The following is a 16808-nucleotide window of genomic DNA, read 5'->3' as shown; positions in this document are numbered from 1 at the left end:
TTGTTTTGCGTGAGGTTGAATGCTGCATTGTGCATTTGTAGCTTTTACAGCATTATTCCATGTTACAAAGAAATGAGCTTCTCTGTGCAACATGAAGGCACAAAATGAAGAAATGACAAGAACCATAGACATTCAGGACTGCTGATACAAAATCCAAGACTTTTTTTTGCAAAATTAGGAAATGATATTGGGCAAGGTACCTCCTAAAAATATGAACTCGCTACCTCTTTCTCCTATCAATAATAAATCCATAAAGTGAATGCTTGTGTTTGCCCTGCTCTGTAATATGTGTGTTCCACTCCTCAGATCATACAAATTGTTCATCTGCAAACCTACGAACTGGCAGAACTTCTGTCCATCTTTGTATCAGAGCTTACCCCACTCCCACCTAAACTACTCACACTGGACTCAATTCGTCTCAGCTGTGCACTCGTCCCATTAGATTGTAACCGGTCACATGCATGGACCAGCCACAGCTGATATCGCACACCCTGTGTATGCCCACGTCGGGCGACCTGGCCCAGGAGGGGGACACACTAGGCGATGTAGCTCACCGAGCACATCGGCTAGGGTGTACCCACCGTTGCAAATATCATATGCATCAGATAAGCATCCCCCTGAATGCTTACGAGTTCATCCTGTATGTGTGAACCCAAAGCTGAATCATTTAGCCAATGGTTTTAATTTGCTAGCACAACAAAGAGTATAGCCAAAACCAGATCCATAAGGTATTTGCTAGATTTGCTCTATTATGGCTCATGTCCACTCAAGTGTTTAACTACAGCACGTTAAACTATCCTGACACTAGAATAGAGCCACCAATTATGGGGAACATTCCTCATTGCTCTGTTGTTCACGATTTGGGGATGGATGCCATCTTTATTTTTCTCCGTTACACACTATGTGGGGCTGTTTTGTCTCATTACAAGTATAGGTCTATCATGCAAGCCAAAAAAAAAAAAAGGAAACAAGTAGAGTATTAATGGTGAGTTGAGTCCCACGATGCTCCGGCAAATCATGATTAACTTTTTGAACATTTGGTCTAGAGACAACACTCTCAGGGGTAGATGTATGAAGCAGTGAAAAGAGTGGAGAAGTGGGCCAGTGGAGAGGTTTCCCATGGCAACCAATCAGCTTCTAAGTATAATTTTATAGAATGCAATTTTTCCCAACAGGTTAATGCAGTGGTTCCCAAATGGTGTGCCTAGGCACCCCAAGTGCTGAGAAGCTCTTGCAGGGATGCCACAGGTTGGTGGTCCAGGACCAAATCAATTTATGGTCAAAGTGATTGGAACCCTGGCTTTGTCTATCATAGAACATGTGGGTAGTCAGAAGCACACCTGTACACCAGCATATAACTGAACTAAAGGTTGATGGGTAAGCTCAATTTACTTAAATTTGGAGAAAAATAATAATTAAAATATCAAAAAAAAAAACAAAAAAAAAAACACATTTATCGTAGGGGTGCTGTTGGGAAAAAGAAAAAAAAAAAAAGGCTGATATTCTAAGGCATCATGATTCAAGATCATTTGGGAACCACTGGGTTAAGCATTAAAAATATAACATTGTGCAGGTAGTGCCCCTTTAATAAGGATGTGCAGCTGAGTGTTATAAACAAACAAGTTAAATATAAAGAGTAACAGGCTGACCTAGCTCTACAGTGGACAGAAATACATCTGCAGTACTTCGGCCATTCCTTTTATAACCAGACGAGTGAAACACTATTAATAACTCTGCACTTGCGATTCCTGAGATGAGATAATCACTATTAGGCAGCTAGAAAGAGTAAGCCAGCCATGTTCAGCAATGAGAACATCTAGGAGCAAAACAGATGTTCCTTTTAACAGCACAATAGCTGGGAAATCAGTGGCGATTCTGTGTAGGGAGGGGGGGGGATTCAATTACTGGTGACACGCCATAATACTCAGGTGTGCACATCAGCCAGATCCTGCAGACACCTATGGGGTGTAAGGCAAAATGTGCAAAGTAGATGGATGCGATTTGCAACTCCGGAATGAGGAATTGCGTCCATAGCACTGAACTGAATTCTCCCCCCCCCCCCCCCCCAGTGTTTTATTGGATTATATGGCAAACACAGTATTATGTCAGGACATTAAAAAATAAATAAATAAATAAATAAATAAATAAAATAATATAGGATTTTAATTACCTACCGGTAAATCCTTTTCTCGTAGTCCATAGAGGATGCTAGGGTCCACATTAGTACCATGGGGTATAGACAGGTCCATTAAGAGCCATTGGCACTTTAAGAGTTGGAGAGTGTGGGCTGGCTCCTCCCTCTATGCCCCTCCTACCAAACTCAGTCTAAAAACAGTGCCAGAGGAGACGGACATCTTCGAGAGAAGGATTATACACAGATAGTGGAGAGATTCACATCAGCTCACACATACAAGGCAAACCAAGCTAACCAGCTTGAAACATCAGCAACGGCTGAACAATGGGGGTCCTTCCAACCCGATCGCTCGCAGCAGTTTCTCACAGCGATCGGGTCGGAACTGCGCATGCGCCAGCACCGCAGTGCACTGGCGCATGCCAGCCGTCGTTGCCTAGCGATCGCTTCTGAGTCAGAGGCGGTCGCTGGATGGGAGGGGGCTGGACGGCGGCGTTCAGGGGGGCGCGGTCCGGCCAACGCAGGGGTGGCGAGATCATGGGGGGGGGGGGCGGGGCGGGCTGCGGCGGCTGCGTGACGTCACAAGCAGCCGCTGCGGGCCGGCACTGACATGCGGGGCGGACTAGCCCTGTGCTGGGCGTCCTCCCGCATGTCAGTGTGAATGATCGTAGCAGTGTTAAATTTAGCACAGCTACGAATGACCCCCAATATTACTTACCAAGTAACAAAACAGTAATTAACCAAGAACTAATCAGTACTGAACTAAGTAACCACTGCAGGATCACGAAGCGCTGGGCGGGAGCCCAGCATCCTCTACGGACTACGAGAAAAGGATTTACCGGTAGGTAATTAAAATCCTATTTTCTTACGTCCTAGAGGATGCTGGGGTCCACATTAGTACCATGGGGATATACCAAAGCTCCCAGAATGGGAGGAAGAGTGCGGAGGCTCCTGCAGAACTTATTGACTGAACTTCAGATCATCAGAGGCCAAAGTATCAAACTTGTAGAACTTTGCAAACGTGTTCAACCCCGACCAAGTAGCCGCTCGGCAAAGCTGTAAAGCCGAGACACCCCGGGCAGCCGCCCAGGAAGAATCCACCTTACGAGTAGAGTGGGCCTTAACAGACGTAGGACACAGCAATCCTGCCGTAGAATACGCATGCTGGATAGTGAACCTGATCCAGCGAGAGATTGTCTGCTTAGAAGCAGGACACCCAAGTTTCTTGGGATCATACAGGACAAACAGAGTCCGATTTTCTGTGACAATCAGTCCTCTTCACATAGATTTTCAGAGCTCTTATAACATCATAGGACTTTGATGAAACTGAGTAGTCTGTAGCAACTGGCACCACAATAGGTAGGTTGATATGAAATGCTGACACAACCTTCGGATGGAACTGCGGACGTGTCTGGAGCTCAGCTCTATCTTCATGGAAGATTAAGTATGGGCTTTTACATGACAAAGCCCCCAACTCCGACACACGTCTAGCAGAAGCCAAGGCCAACAAAGTGACGGCCTTCCACGTGAGAAACTTGACCTCAACCTCCTGTAGAGGCTCAAACCAGTCTGACTTGAGGAACTGCAACACCACGTTAAGATCTCAGGGTGCCGTAGGTTGTACAAAGGGAGACTGGATGTGCAGAACTCCCTTCAAAAAGGCCTGAACCTCAGGGAGGGCAGCCAACTGTTTCTGGAAGAAAATGGATAGGGCCGAAATCTGGACCTTTACGGAAACTAATCTCAGGCCCATATCCACACCTGCTTGGAGGAAGAGGAGAAACCGCCCCAGTTGAAACTCCACCGTAGGAAACTTCTTGGATTCACACCAAGACACATTTTTTCCAAATGTGATGGTAATGCTTTTACGTTACTCCTTTCCTAGCCTGTATCAGGGTAGGAATAACTTTGTTCGGAATGCCCTTCTGAGCTAATATCTGGCGTTCAACCTCCATGCTGTCAAACGTAGCCGCGGTAAGTCTTGATAAGCGAACGGCCACTGCTGCAGCAGGTCCTCCCAAGAGGAAGAGGCCTCGGCGCTTCTAGCAGAAGATCCGTGTACCAAGCCCTTCTTGGCCAGTCCGGAGCAATGAGGATTGCCTGAACTCTTCTCCTTAGGAGTCTTAGAACCCTTGGAATGGGTGGAAGTGGAGGAACACGTATACCGACTGGAACACCCATGGAGTCACTAGGGCGTCCACTGCCACGGCTTGCGGGTCCCTCGACCTGGAACAATACCGCCGAAGCTTCTTGTTGAGACGAGAGGCCATCATGTCTATTTGAGGTACACCCCAAAGATGTGTCGCCTCCATGAACACCTCCGGATGGAGGCCCCACTCCCCTGGATGAACATTGTGTCTGCTGAGGAAGTCTGCTTCCCAGTTGTCTACTCCTGGAATGAAGATTGCCGACAGCACCAACGCGTGTTTTTCCGCCCAGAGGATGATTCTTGTTAGCTCTGACACAGCAGCTCTGCTCTTCGTTCCGCCCTGTCGTTTTATGTAAGCCACTGTCGTTACATTGTCCGACTGCACTTGAATGGCCCGATTTCTCAGATGATGGGCCGCTTGGAGAAGACCATTGTAGACTGCTCTTAAATTCCACAATGTTTATCGGCAGGCCGGCTTCCAGACTTGACCACCTTCATTGGAAGGCTTCCCCTTGAGTGACTGCGCCCCAGCCCCGTAGACTTGCATCCGTGGTTAGAAGGATCCAGTCCTGAATCCCGAACCTGTGGCCCTCCAGAAGGTGAGGTAATTGCAGCCAGCAGAGGAGTGAGATCCTGGCTTTTGGCGACAGACGTATTCTCTGGTGCATGTGTAGATGAGATCCCGACCATTTGTCCAGGAGATCCAGTTGGAAGGACAGAGCATGAAATCTCCCGTACTGCAGAGCCTCGTAAGAGGCCACCATCTTCCCCAGAAGGCGAATGCACTGATGAACCGACACCCGGGCTGGCTTCAGGACATCCTGGACCATTGTTTGTATCACAAACACTTTTTCCTCTGGAAGAAACACCCTCTGCACTTCCGTGTCGAAGATCATTCCGAGAAATGACATCCTCCTGGTTGGTTCCAAATGTGATTTTGGAAGATTCAGGATCAAACCATGTTCCCTGAGAAACTGGGTCATGAGAGCTATGGACTGTAACAGCTTCTCCTTGGACGATGCCTTTATCAGCAGATCGTCTAGATATGGAATTATGTTCACCCCCTGTCTGCGGAGGAGAACCATCATTTCCGCCATCACCTTGGTGAAAACACTTGGTGCTGTGGAGAGACTGAATGGCAGGGCTTGGAATTGAAAATGACAGTCCAACAGTGCGAATCGGAGATAAGCTTGATGCGGCTGCCAAATAGTAATGTGGAGGTACGCATCCTTGATATCCAGGGATGTCAGGAATTCCCCCTCCTCGAGACCTGATATCACCGCCCTTAGAGACTCCATTTTGACCTTGAACTCCCTCAGAAAGAGGTTTAGGGATTTTAAGTTCAGAATGGGCCTGACCGAACCATCCGGTTTCGGTACCACAAAAAGGTTCGAATAGTAACCTTTGTTTTGCATCTGGGGAGGATCTGGTACAATAACCTGTGCCTCCACCAACTTCTGGATGGCTCCCTGTAAGGCCAGCCTGATCCCAAATCTGGCCAGCCTGATTTGAAGAACCGGTGAGGAGGGCATTCTTGAAATTCCAGCCGGTACCCCTGGGACACAATATCTTGTACCCAGGGATCCAGGTCGAACGACACCCAGACGTGACTGAAATGTCTGAGTCTCGCCCCCACCGGCCCTACCTCCAGGCTGCGTGGTCCACCGTCACGCTGAGGACTTTGGCGTACCTCAAGCAGGATTCTGTTCCTAGGAACCCGCAGTAGCAGGTTTCTTGGATTTTGGTCGACCTCCTCTAAAGAAGGTGTTGGACGGTTTGGCCTTTCTTGTTTTAGCAACCCCAAAGGACTGTGATGCAACTGAAGAAAAAGGTTTCTTCGTGGCAGGTGCAGCTGAGGGAAGAGAAGGTGACTTACCCGCTGTAGCCATGGAAATCCACACATCCAACGCTTCCCCAAAGAGAGCCTGACCTGTGTATATGCATTTGAGCGTAGTATCAATTTTGCGCTCCTTTAAAGGTGGTAGATCCTGGGACAGGTAAAACCACCTTTTTCGGGAGTCTGGATAGAGATGCGTCCACTATGGGTGGGTTTACCCATTTTTTTCTATCCTCCTCAGGGAAGGGGAAACCAACCAGAACCATTTTAGGGATCTGGAATTTTTTCTCCGGGTTTTCCCATGCTTTCTCAAAAATAGCATTTAATTCTTTGGACGCAGGGAAGGTTAGCGTGGCTCTCTTATTGTCAGTGAAGAAAAACAAAAGGGATTTTTCCCACGCACTCTGCTGGCTGTTAGTAAGAAGAACTAAATACTATGTAATAATAGAAAATGTAGAGCTCTTCGTTACATATGTTTTGCAAAAGATATGATAAGCCTCCAGGCCACTTCACGGCTGCTCTATTACTGGAGGTCCCTAACTAAGCATAAGTCCAGGGCTTGGACCCCACAAAGTCGGCTCAGGCCCGACCACCCTAGGGCAGCACACCATTGAAATACTAAAGTGTTAATATGTGTTAAGAAAGAAGCAGAAGCTATGGGTTAGAAAGTGCTACAGAAATAAGGGTGTTAATAAAATACTCAAAAGAGTAATATTAGTGAAAAAATAGGAGTGTTACATAAGTGCTAAATAAATAATATGGCGTGCTGCCCCAAGGTAGCCCAGTCACACCAGACCTGAGGGGTACCACTCCCCAAACTCACACACAGCATAATAATAATAATAATAATAATAATCACTATGGGTCATACAATTGCTTAATGTATGGCCACATGATAATGGCACATACAAAACATATCCAGATTGAGAGCTAGCTTACCTGGAGGCACCCCTGTATCCTCCAAATGGCACCTCCAGGGTGCCTCCAGGTAAGCTAGCTCTCAATCTGGATATGTTTTGTATGTGCCATTATCATGTGGCCGTACATTAAGCAATTGTATGACCCATAGTGATTATTATTATTATTATTATTATTATGCTGTGTGTGGGTTTGGGGAGTGGTACCCCTCAGGTCTGGTGTGACTGGGCTACCTTGGGGCAGCACGCCATATTATTTATTTAGCACTTATGTAACACTCCTATTTTTTCACTAATATTACTCTTTTGAGTATTTTATTAACACCCTTATTTCTGTAGCACTTTCTAACCCATAGCTTCTGCTTCTTTCTTAACACATATTAACACTTTAGTATTTCAATGGTGTGCTGCCCTAGGGTGGTCGGGCTTGAGCCGACTTTGTGGGGTCCAAACCCTGGACTTATGCTTAGTTAGGGACCTCCAGTAATAGAGCAGCCGTGAAGTGGCCTGGAGGCTTATCATATCTTTTGCAAAACATATGTAACGAAGAGCTCTACATTTTCTATTATTACATAGTATATAGTTCTTCTTACTAACAGCCAGCAGAGTGCGTGGGAAAAATCCCTTTTGTTTTTCTTGTCTAGAGTAACCCCCTCCCGCAGCACCTGAGGATTGTTACCAGCTTGATTAGAGCAGTTTGCCACCATTTATTATTGTCAGTGAAGTAAGCCTCCTCAACCTGCTCAGGTGTTGTATCAGCAATATTCAACACATCCCTGATAGTCTCTATCATCAACTGCACCCCTTTAGCAAGAGATGTGGCCTCCCTGAGCACATCCCCATCACCGTCTGCCATGTCAGAATCGGTATCCGTGTCATCTTGCATAATCTGGGCAAGAGCACGTTTGTAGGAACCTACAGAGGGGGGCCCTGAGGTAACAGAACTGGACCAAACTGCCATAGAGTTCTGTAAAACCTGAGTTGCAGATTCACTCTGTGCAACCCTAGTAGAAATCTGAGAAATCATAGATTTGATAGAGGATAACCATTCAGGCTCCCTTGCTGGTATCTGCGCTAAAACAGTGCAATCCTGATTACATGGAATGAGCTCATCCTGAGAGGACATATCCTCTGCAACATATGACACAGAGTCCCTGGACATAGCTAAATGGAGACCCCAAACAGTCCACACACACACACACACACACACACACACACACACACACACACACACACACACACACACACACACACGAGTCTAGAAAGTCACCCCCAAGAATGGCAAGACACAGAGATTGGAGCCAACCCACACACAGCGCTTCCAAGGTATAGGGAGACCCCAACCAGCGCTGACTGTGCACAGTAATAGGTTACACAGTCTTAACACAGCCTCCCCCCACTTCTACAACTGCCTGGTACCATAAGAGATAGCTGGAGTTGCTCTGGAGGGACTGCTATTCACTGACCGCGTTTCTGCAGGCAGGAAAATGGCACTGAACGCTGCTGGGTCCACTCTGAGGAGAAGCTCCACCCCCTTAATGGGGCGGTCTTCCCGCTCTTCTGGAGAGAATATTTGCCTGAGGAATTGTGCTAGCAGCGATCCTGGGACCCTGACAAGCTGAGAGGTCAGTGTAGGGTGTAGGTGCTGGTTCAGGGCGCCCCTCACAGGCGCTGCACTATGTACCGCTGAGCCCCGGCTCCATACCCTGTTGCCACCATCCTCACACTAGCTCCCCGCTTGCTAGGGGGGGCCAGTGACTGACTCACCACTGATCTTCTGGCTCTGTAAGGGGGTGGCGGCATGCTGCCAGGGTGAGCGATCCCCTCAGGAGCTCAGTGTCCTGTCAGCGGAGATAGTGGCTGAGACCCCGCAGGGCGGACACTACTCTCCTCCCTCCCCCCCCCCCCCCCCCCCCTTAGTCCCTTGAAGCAGGGAGGCTGTTGCCAGCAGCCTCCCTGTAAAATAAACTCTAAAAATAAACTTTTACTAAAGAAGCTCTGTAGAGCTCCCCTAGCTGTGACCGGCTCCTCCGGGCACATTTTCTAAACTGAGTCTGGTAGGAGGGGCATAGAGGGAGGAGCCAGCCCACACTCTCAAACTCTTAAAGTGCCAATGGCTCCTAGTGGACCTGTCTATACCCCATGGTACTAATGTGGACCCCAGCATCCCCTCGGACGCAAGAGAAAATACATAGTACAATGTAATAACATTGTATAGGCAATTGCAGATCAGAACAAGAAATGTAATCACTGGTAAACAGTGCCCATATATTCTGGTCATTTTGGAAATGGGCGCAAAGCTAAAATGATACACAAAATGGCTGCTCATACAAACGAACAACCGATAGGGATCTTTCAGATGTCTATAGGGATATTTGGAAAATAAATATTGTCAGACAAAGGGAGGGGATTCAATTAGCCATGGGATTTACCAAGCATCTATTTGATCATGCCAAGTGGAGAAAAGCAATTCAATGAATTAGCCTTTTCCCAGACATGGGTCACATGCAAAACCCACTGATTCTATGTAAACTGCAGAATCCAATGGAATTTTCCATGTGTTAAATGCAGAGGGCTGCATTTAACGCAAATTTTTAGCTGCGAGGAAACATCCTGACTCCCACGGATAAGTGCGTGAGGTTCCCACAGCTTATAGAATTGGGTGGCTCAATCAATTAGGTGCAAAGTAAAGACAGCAGCTAGTTGTAATAGCCTGAAATTTGCAGGCATATACATGATTTTGATGATACAACTTTGGTTTTGCCTTCAAACTAATTGACACTTGCCAAATCGTGACTATCATATTTGGACTTGCATCTAACAGTTTGATCATTGCTTGAGCACGCTAAAGAGCTGATTCAGAGGTGGGAGCAAAGCAAAATTGCATTATAAAAATAAAGCTGTCCGGCATTTCTGGGCTACATGCAAAACCAGCCAGTATTTACCCTACATCCAAAGAAAATAAATAAATGTATTTGCACCCCTGTAGAATGGTTTGCCCAGGTGTACAGGTACTTGCTTTTGTTTGCCTTGCTCCCCACTCAGGATCTAACTGTGCCCACTTAAGTGGTTCCACATTGGCAACAGATCACTCCATTAATTAAAATGGTCATAAGATGTGCCCAGGCAAAGAAAATGAAGAAATAAAACGTAGCCCACGAACCTCAGCATTTCTACAATGTCACCACTGGCTTTTAGCTTTTTCACATCATCATCTCTGATAGGAGCACATAACTTTGCCATGATATTAATGATATAACTGCCAAGCTTCAGGATATCAACAGTATTGTGTTCAGATTGTTGTCTTATTAGCTCTACATCCAAAACTTCACAGATCTGAGTGCGCAGCCGGTTGGTGCCTGGAGTTAAGAAGGAAAGCAGAATCTATAGGAAATAAAAAATAAAGAACATACATCAAAAATTATATCTACATTTGCCTCAAACTTCCAATTTCACATGTATAAAATAAAATAGATAAGCATTTGCTTGTTACAACTTTAATCCGACATCCAGATCAGAAATTAGAATGGGATATTACAGTGCACAAAGCAGGCAAATGGTCGCATCTTTTGGAAACAAAGGGCGATATTCAAATGATATATCACGCCCAATCTCGTTTCTAAAGTGATCCCCGTTATCGCACCCATAGTAATCAGGTTTAGCTGTGTAAAGGGTTGTAATACCATACCCGTCAGCAGAAACAGAATGGGTGTGGAAGGGGGTGAAAAGAATTGAATACCGCCCAATATGTTCTATGTTGCAATGGTGAAATTTAACTAAGAAATACTAAGCAAAAATAAAGTACTGTAAGCATACAACAGCTTACATATGGGATAATAGATTGACAATGTTATGGTCGACACCAAATTATCAACATGCATTAGGTCGATAAGAACAAGGTCGACACATGTTTTTGGGGCAAATCTTGTATATTTCATGTTCTGTGACCTCCATCAGTACCCTCGCAGAAGGTGGCTCGCATTACTATTCCCAATAGATATCCACGTGGATAGTAAATCAAGCAAATGTTGCAAAACATGTTAGAAAAAAAACGTGTCAATCAATGTCATGTCGACATTTTGTACCGGTTGACCCAATGCATGTTGACCATACGGCGATGACTTATCGACTGTAGAGCAATACATTGTTACTAAGTCAACAGTATGTCAAATGGACAATGCCGACTCTGTTGTAAGGTTATTTAAAGCAATTTAAGAAGGTCGGCATTATAACTTTAAAGCATCATGTTTAAACTTATAATGCCAACACTGTTAAATTGCCTTAAAAAACAAATTACAACTGCGTCGATACTGTCCAGTCATCATAATGCTATCAGCAGCAGTACTGCCTACTTTTTGTATGCTTCCGCAAAATATAATTACCTCTTTTATTTCATCAAAAAGCTTGATTGCATGTTCGTACTGTGGCGGATCTTTCTTCAGTTCCGACTCCAGAGAATCCCAGAATGCTTTGTGAACAATCTGCTTCACCCGTCCTTCTAAACTAGGAACATAAAAATAAAAAAAATATATATTATTTATAGAATACAGCCATTGCCAACAGTGTATTTTCTCTATACTCAGAGGTAAGTCATTCACTATATTGTGAGCAGGAAAGGTAAATGGCTGTTTATTATTACAGGTTGAGTATATCATATCCAAATATTCCGAAATGCGGAATATTCCGAAATACGGATTTTTTTGAATGAAACGGATATAGTGAAACCTTTGTTTTCTGAAGCCTCAATGTACACAAACTTTATTTAATACACAAAGTAATTAAATGTATTGTATTAAATTACCTTCAGGCTGTGTGTATAAGGTGTATATAAAACATAAATAAATTGTGTGAATGTACACACACATTGTTTAATACACATAGTTATAAAAAATAATGGCTAAAATGACCTTCAGGCTGTGTGTATAAGGTGTATATGAAACATAAATGCATTCTGTGCTTACACTTAGGTCCCATCACCATGATATCTCATTATTGTATGCAATTATTCCAAAATACGGAAAAATCCAATATCCAAAATACCCCTGGTCCCAAGCATTTTGGATAAGGGATACTCAACCTGTACATGCACACTGCAATATCATCCCCAAACAGAGGCTACAGAGCGTTGCTGTCAGTTTGCATCATTTTTGGTACACTCCCAATTTGTACCTCCTGCAAATTTCAAAATCAGTAGAATTTGGAGCCACCAGCAAGACTCCAATATTGCCTGATTCGTGTAAAGGGCTGGTGTGGGGAAAGAAAATGTCAGCGTGAATAATAAACTTGTTTTTGATTCGTAGCAGGATTTCTAGATCACTAGCTTTCCAAGGACAAAACAACTGAGCTAGTCCAACTTCTCATTTAACATGTTTTACAGAGTTTCTCACAAAAGGGAATTATCAAATGGAATTCCATTAATAAACCACAAAAGCAGAACAGGATCATCACTCCCATGCATTGCCTTATAAGGAAGAGGGAGGGTGGTACGGACACAAAGGGCCACATTTTGCCAATATAAATTAGTCACTATTATATAAAGGGATAGCTCTATGCTGAAATGGCTAGACCAGTGGTCAAACAAAATTTCACGAAAATCACAGCAGCATTTTAGCATTTGGAAAAGGAATGGGTTATTAAAATTTTAATAGCAGTTACAGAAGGTCTTTTTGTCGTTGACAATAAAATGATTACACAGTGACCAAGACGCCATTAGAGACATACCTGTTCTTAGGAGGCTCTATGCTATTCATGTGGAAGTTTTCATTTGCAACAATTTCATGGGCCAGTAATAAATTTGACAGGTTCCTTGTCGTTGACATCATTTCATCAAGGGTTGCTGGTTTTGGTGGACTTGCTAATGCAGAAAATAAAAATAAACACAAAAACGCTGTAGTGAGGTTTAACATAATAAAACAAGGGAACACTCTACATACAGGAAACAGATCATGGGCCAAATATAACAGACTTTGAGATACAGCAAGTGAAGAGAATCCTGTAATTTGGCTTTGAGAGTTAAAGTGCAATTTTTTTATTTTATTTTTAAAGAAAAATGAATCTGTTTTTGCCTTTAAAAAAAAAAAAAAAAAAAAAAAAAAGGTAACAATAAAAAAAGCATGCTTCCAGAATCCAGCAGCTAGCCCCCTAATGCCTTTAATGACCACAAATGTTTCACTGCTGGTGTTTTCAATTAAGACAGAAACAACTGATACAGGTTGAGTATCCCATATCCAAATATTCCGAAATACGGACTTTTTTGAGTGAGAGTGAGATAGTGAAAACTTTGTTTTCTGATGGATCAGTGTACACAAACTATGTTTAATACACAAAGTTATTAAAAATATTGTATTAAATGACCTTCAGGCTGTGTGTATAAGGTGTATATGGAACATAAATGAATTGTGTGAATGTAGACACACTTTGTTTAATGCACAAAGTTATAAAAAATATTGGCTAAAATTACCTTCAGGCTGTGTGTTTAGGGTGTATATGTAACATAAATGCATTCTGTGCTTAGACTTAGGTCCCATCGCCATGATATCTCATTATGGTATGCAATTATTCCAAAATACGGAAAAATCCCATATCCAAAATACCTCTGGTCCCAAGCATTTTGGATACGGGATACTCAACCTGTATAAGTAATGTGAGTAATCTCAAAGTAAAGCCAAGTACACACTGGCCGATTTTTTTTGGTCTGCCCGACAATCGGACGATTTTTCAGGAAATTATAGGCACCAACATCCGAGCTACACACCTAAAGGATTCCCCCCCCCCCCCCCCCCCCCCCAGTTACCAATTTTCTGCCACATCACATGCATTTGCATATATCCACCCACAAGGTGGATGACATAGTGTCAGGAAAACATAGGAAATATGGGCAGATTATGGAGACTGCACACACACTGCTCGATATCTGGAGATTGGGGCAAATATTTTTGGTCTGGGCCGATTGATCGGAAAATCGATCGGGTGTGTGTGCAAGGTTTCTCCGAATTATCAGCGAAACGCTGACACGATCGTTCGTGCACACTATACAATAAATCAGTCCGATGTCCCAATTATTGGCAAATTGGCCCAATAATTGTATAGTGTGTATAGCTTAAGACATCTCCATGTTGTAAGGTAGGAGTAAATGCAGGATGTTGTACATTTGGGAGAACTTGTGTCACCACAAAATCCATCACAATTTCTTGAAGCGCTTTAAATCCTTTAGAAGGCATTGAAATAGGAAAAACTAAATATAGGATTTGAGAGAACATTAAATTTCAATTATATGGACTCCTCCTATATGAAAGACATTTTTACATTGCCAACTCTAGATATCGGCATCAATCTGTTCATTTTCTACAAGTTTCCAATATCCTTGGCTTTTTTATACTAAAGTACTGAATTTGAGAGTGATGCCACCAAAACGTAAATGCATAGTGTAGGCCTTTCATTATTTATTCTGGAGTTGAAAGAATAAGAGTCACTGAATCAGAGTAATTAATTCTAGAAGTCTGACAAATGAGCAAGCTTTTGGATTTTAGAAGACACAGCGTGCAACAAGACCACTGGATTCACAATAATATGCAGTAAGTCACTGGCAAAAAATAAGATTTTACTCACCGGTAAATCTATTTCTCGTAGTCCGTAGTGGATGCTGGGGACTCCGTAAGGACCATGGGGAATAGACGGGCTCCGCAGGAGACTGGGCACTCTAAGAAAGATTTAGTACTACTGGTGTGCACTGGCTCCTCCCTCTATGCTCCTCCTCCAGACCCCAGTTAAGGAAACTGTGCCCGGAAGAGCTGACATTACAAGGAAAGGATTTTGGAATCCAGGATAAGACTCATACCAGCCACACCAGTCACACCATATAACTTGTGATAACATACCCAGTCAACAGTATGAACAACAACAGAGCATCAGACAAACCTGATGCAACTATAACATAACCCTTATTTAAGCAATAACTATATACAAGTATTGCAGAAGAAGTCCGCACTTGGGACGGGCGCCCAGCATCCACTACGGACTACGAGAAATAGATTTACCGGTGAGTAAAATCTTATTTTCTCTAACGTCCTAGTGGATGCTGGGGACTCCGTAAGGACCATGGGGATTATACCAAAGCTCCCAAACGGGCGGGAGAGTGCGGATGACTCTGCAGCACCGAATGAGCAAACACAAGGTCCTCCTCAGCCAGGGTATCAAACTTGTAGAACTTTGCAAAAGTGTTTGAACCCGACCAAGTAGCTGCTCGGCAAAGCTGTAATGCCGAGACCCCTCGGGCAGCCGCCCAAGAAGAGCCCACCTTCCTTGTGGAATGGGCTTTTACTGATTTTGGAGGCGGCAAGCCAGCCGCAGAATGAGCCTGCTGAATCGTGTTACAGATCCAGCGAGCAATAGTTTGCTTTGAAGCAGGAGCACCCAGCTTGTTGGATGCATACAGGATAAACAGCGAGTCAGGTTTCCTGACTCCAGCCGATCTGGCTACATAATCTTCAAAGCCCTGACTACATCTAGTAACTTGGAATCCTCCAAGTCACGAGTAGCCGCAGGCACCAGAATAGGTTGGTTCACATGAAAAAGAGGACACCACCTCTGGCAGAAATTGCGGACGAGTCCGAAATTCTGCCCTGTCCATATGGAAAACCAGATAGGGGCTTTTACATGACAAAGCCGCCAATTTTTGACCACTTTCCACGTGAGATATTTTAACTCCACGGTCTTAAGCGGCTCAAACCAGTGAGATTTCAAGAAACTCAACACCACATTAAGATCCCAAGGTGCCACAAAAAAGGGGCTGAATATGCAGCACTCCCTTTACAAACGTCTGAACTTCAGGTAGAGAAGCTAGTTTTTGTATGAAAGAAAATGGATCGGGACGAAATCTGGACCTTAATGGACCCCAATTCTAGGCCCAAAGTCACTCCCGACTGTAGGAAGTGAAGGAAACGGCCCAGCTGGACTTCCTCTGTAGAGGCATTCCTGGCCTCACACCCAGCAACATATTTTTGCCGTATACGGTGATAATGTTTAGCCGTCACGTCCTTCCTAGCCCTTATCAGCGTAGGAATAACCTCATCCGGAATCCCTCTTTTCTACTAGGATCCGGCGTCCAACGCCATGCCGTCAAACGCAGCTGCGGTAAGTCTTGGAACATACAAGGTCCCTGCTGCAACAGATCCTGCCCTAGAGGCAGAGGCCATGGGTCCTCTGTGAGCATTTCTTGCAGCTCTGGATACCAAGTCCTTCTTGGCCAATCCGGAACAATGAGTATTGTTCTCACTCCTCTTTTCCTTATGATTCTCAGCACCTTGGGTAAGAGAGGAAAAGGAGGAAACACACAAACCGACTGGAACATCCACGGTGTCACCAGTGCGTCTACAGCTATCGCCTGAGAGTCTCTTGACCTGGCGCAATACCTCTGTAGCTTTTTGTTGAGGCGGGATGCCATCATGTCCACCTGTGGCAGTTCCCACCGACCTACAAGCTGCGCGAAGATTTCTTAATGAAGTCCCCACTCTCCCGGGTGAAGGTTGTGCCTGCTGAGGAAGTCTGCTTCCCAGTTGTCCACTCCCGGAATGAACACTGCTGACAGTGCGCTTACGTGATTCTCCGCCCCGCGAAGAATTCTGGTGGCTTCTACCATCGCCACCCTGCTCCTTGTGCCGCCTAGGCGGTTTACATGAGCCACTGCGGTGATATTGTCTGACTGAATCAGAACCGGTTGGTCGCGAAGCAGGGTCTCCGCTTGACTTAGGGCGTTGTATATGGCCCTTAGTTCCA

The 16808-nt window shown here is 44.6% G+C and overlaps 1 protein-coding gene across 3 annotated transcripts in view; it reads right to left on the bottom strand.

Moving 5' to 3' along the window:
- The window catches only part of TCP11L2 (t-complex 11 like 2), a 43845-nt gene that overhangs the window by 10140 nt on the left and 16897 nt on the right, over positions 1-16808 (bottom strand). For all 3 annotated transcript variants that reach the window (XM_063927842.1, XM_063927841.1, XM_063927843.1), the window contains 3 exons: positions 12756-12888; positions 11417-11537; positions 10198-10418 (listed from right to left, as the gene is read on the bottom strand). In XM_063927842.1, the coding sequence (XP_063783912.1) occupies positions 10198-10418; positions 11417-11537; positions 12756-12888 (475 nt within the window). The remainder of the gene's footprint in view (positions 1-10197; positions 10419-11416; positions 11538-12755; positions 12889-16808) is intronic.

Source organism: Pseudophryne corroboree, chromosome 6 (assembly GCF_028390025.1).
Source record: "Pseudophryne corroboree isolate aPseCor3 chromosome 6, aPseCor3.hap2, whole genome shotgun sequence".
Lineage (NCBI taxonomy): Eukaryota > Metazoa > Chordata > Amphibia > Anura > Myobatrachidae > Pseudophryne > Pseudophryne corroboree.
Note: the sequence above shows the minus strand (reverse complement) of the source record. Positions and strands in the feature narration are given on the sequence as shown.